A 2,634-nucleotide genomic window follows, 5' to 3' on the forward strand; every position below is an offset into this window, starting at 1 on the left:
TGATCTTTTCGTCCGTGCTTGCAGAGGTGCATTCCTCGTCATTTTGTCTAGGGGAATTTTGTTGTGTCACCAATCCGGGTGGAGCAAACACCTTCATCCAGCAAGTGTTCTATTAAGAATTGGTCCAGGGCGTCCACTTCTAGGCCAGTGCTTTTGTCCACAATGGTTAGTGTTTGACCCCTACCATTCAGGGTTCCAAGGTATCTCCAAAACCTTCTAGGTGCACCTTTTCCGCTTGACCGAATATTCCTTATTCTATCAAGGTCGGCACTAGATACCTTCTACTGGACAAGTTATTTCGCGGCTTGTTTTCGTTCCTTGTAAAGTTCCCATTTTTCCTTGACGCCGCGGCTGGATGCTGTGCAGAGTGCAAGTCGGTGTTGCCTATTCACCTTCTGGCGTAAGTGAAATGCAGCCTGCACCCCCCCCCCCCCCCCCCAATCCCACCAGCGCTTCCTCTGCCTCCGTCCGTCCGCCTTGGCTCTTTGTAGAGTGCTGTTTGAGTAGCCATTTTAGCTCATCGGCATAATCCGCATACTCCATGGCGTTCTTTAACAGCGAAGCCGTATATGGCTACGGTTCCGTGGAAGCTTCATGTGTGTCAACAAAAACTCGCAACGCCCTCACTTTATCGTCGTTCGATGCGCTTTCGTGCCTTGTTTCCTTCCGCTCTCCTGGGGAGAGGACGACGACGAAGTGCTCTAACCAAAGACGTCCAATCTTCCATTCCTGGTAATTTTTCGTATTTTTTACCTTCTATTGCGAAAATCTCGATCAAATACTAACGGGCAGTATTTCTAAACTCAGTGTGCCTGACAAAGAAATCAAGCAGACCGCCGAGACCTCTTTTAGAGAAAACTGCAGCCTTTTCCGCTGCTATCGTTCCATGTGAACGAACATGGAAGCTGCCCAAGCGGGCATCCCTGACGCTGCTAATACAGCACTGAGCATAACTCCTGAGCAACATCAAAGGAACGAAGCACGCGTAACGTCGCAACCAGTTGATGGGCACTCTATTTGCTCCGATGGTTCAGTTGCATCGTCCACTACAGACATCAACTGTATGGAACAAGACGACGATACCGGAGGTCCGTATCAAGAAGTTAGATCAAGAAAGAGAACTCGGCGCAACAACTCCAACTCCAGCTCGGAGACAATAATCCAATTAAAAGCCATCGAAGAAGGGCTCACTGTTGTGTTCGCCCCTGCGGACACTGAGACGTTAATAACATCCCTCAGTAGTGTGAAGCTCTCAAGAGCTCTAGAAAACTCCTGTCCTGAGGGCATTCACGAGGTTCGCTTTAACAGCAGATTGAATGTCATCGCAGTTGACACCAGAAATGGTGAAGCTACAAAAACATTGCTCAACTTGAAGGCTCTCTGTGGAATTCCGGTGATGTCATACGCTCCACTGGCTGGAGCAACGGTGAACGGAATGATTCAGGACGTCGACAAAGAGCTTTCTAATGAGGAGATCACCTCGCATCTCAGGTCCAATATTAACGTTGGTGCCGTCCGACGCCTAGGGAAGTCTAGCACAGTCAAAGTCACCTTCCGGGGCAAGATTCTGCCAACCCATGTTCTTCTGGGGCATGTACGCCATCCCGTCCATCCTTTTCAAGAAAGGCCCATCCAGTGCCTTAACTGCTTTGGATTCGGGCACAAGCGAGTGACCTGCAAACGCCCCAAAAAGTGTGAACATTGTGGAAAACCACATGAATCAACAGACATCACATGTCAATCAATGCCTGCCAAATGTGTCAACTGCGGCCAAGAACACGAAGCTACAGCGCGCTTCTGCTCGAAGCGAAAGAAACTAGGGGAGATCCAGGCGTACTCAAAATCCAACTTGGTGGCATTTCATGTCGCCAAATCCGCCTTGGAGTACGATGAGCTCTTCCCGGAGATGGAATCTGCTCAAGCAGGCAGCAATGCCACGAAAGAACCGACTGTCACTGAACTCAAGAATTCAGGAGAGCGAGACATGGAAGAAACTTTAAAAGATGTGACTACATCATCGCTATTCACGACGGTCGTCAAACAAACAAAACCTAAAAGTCAAGCAACTAAAAAAGATTGCCAGGGTTCAAGTCCACACGAAAAACAAAAAAGCAGTATGCCGGCTGCATCAACACCTCAGGAATCCCAGACCTTTTCTGCACCCACCACTCAGCCGCAACCCTGCCATTCGAAGGACACAAATGCGCAACCAACAACTTCCTTTGGAGACAGTTCACCTGAATGGATGTCTTTTGTCAAGGCCGCAGTCAAGATCGCTCTCAGCCTACTTAAAAGCATCGAATCAACCTGGGCAAAGACACTTACTACCATAATCCAAGCAGTGCTCCCTCTTCTTGAGGGATGCTAGGGTCGTCATCTACTCAAATTATGGGTTTTACCACCAGAACTTCAGTGGTGTCCGCAGGAGCTACCATACCCGACACGCCCAGTCGGGTAGACACCCTCAGTAACAATGGCAGAGCCCGCTTATGGCAGAGCAACGCCGAGCGGCCATAACTAGAGTCTGGCAATGGAACTGCCGGGGGTACCGCAACAAACGTGGGGCCCTAGCGCAGTGCATTGCCGGACTCGACAACCCGCCCGACATAATAGCACTCCAGGAAACTGGAACCG

General features: G+C 49.7%; 1 protein-coding gene across 1 annotated transcript; it reads left to right on the forward strand.

Moving 5' to 3' along the window:
- Positions 1 to 898: 898 nt before the first annotated feature.
- Positions 899 to 2,368, forward strand: LOC115330122. Its single transcript, XM_040207650.2, has one exon. The coding sequence runs from the start codon at positions 899 to 901 to the stop codon at positions 2,366 to 2,368; it is 1,470 nt and encodes a 489-aa protein (XP_040063584.2).
- Positions 2,369 to 2,634: the final 266 nt, after the last annotated feature.

Source organism: Ixodes scapularis, unplaced genomic scaffold, assembly GCF_016920785.2.
Source record: "Ixodes scapularis isolate PalLabHiFi unplaced genomic scaffold, ASM1692078v2 PGA_scaffold2__306_contigs__length_199485367, whole genome shotgun sequence".
Lineage (NCBI taxonomy): Eukaryota > Metazoa > Arthropoda > Arachnida > Ixodida > Ixodidae > Ixodes > Ixodes scapularis.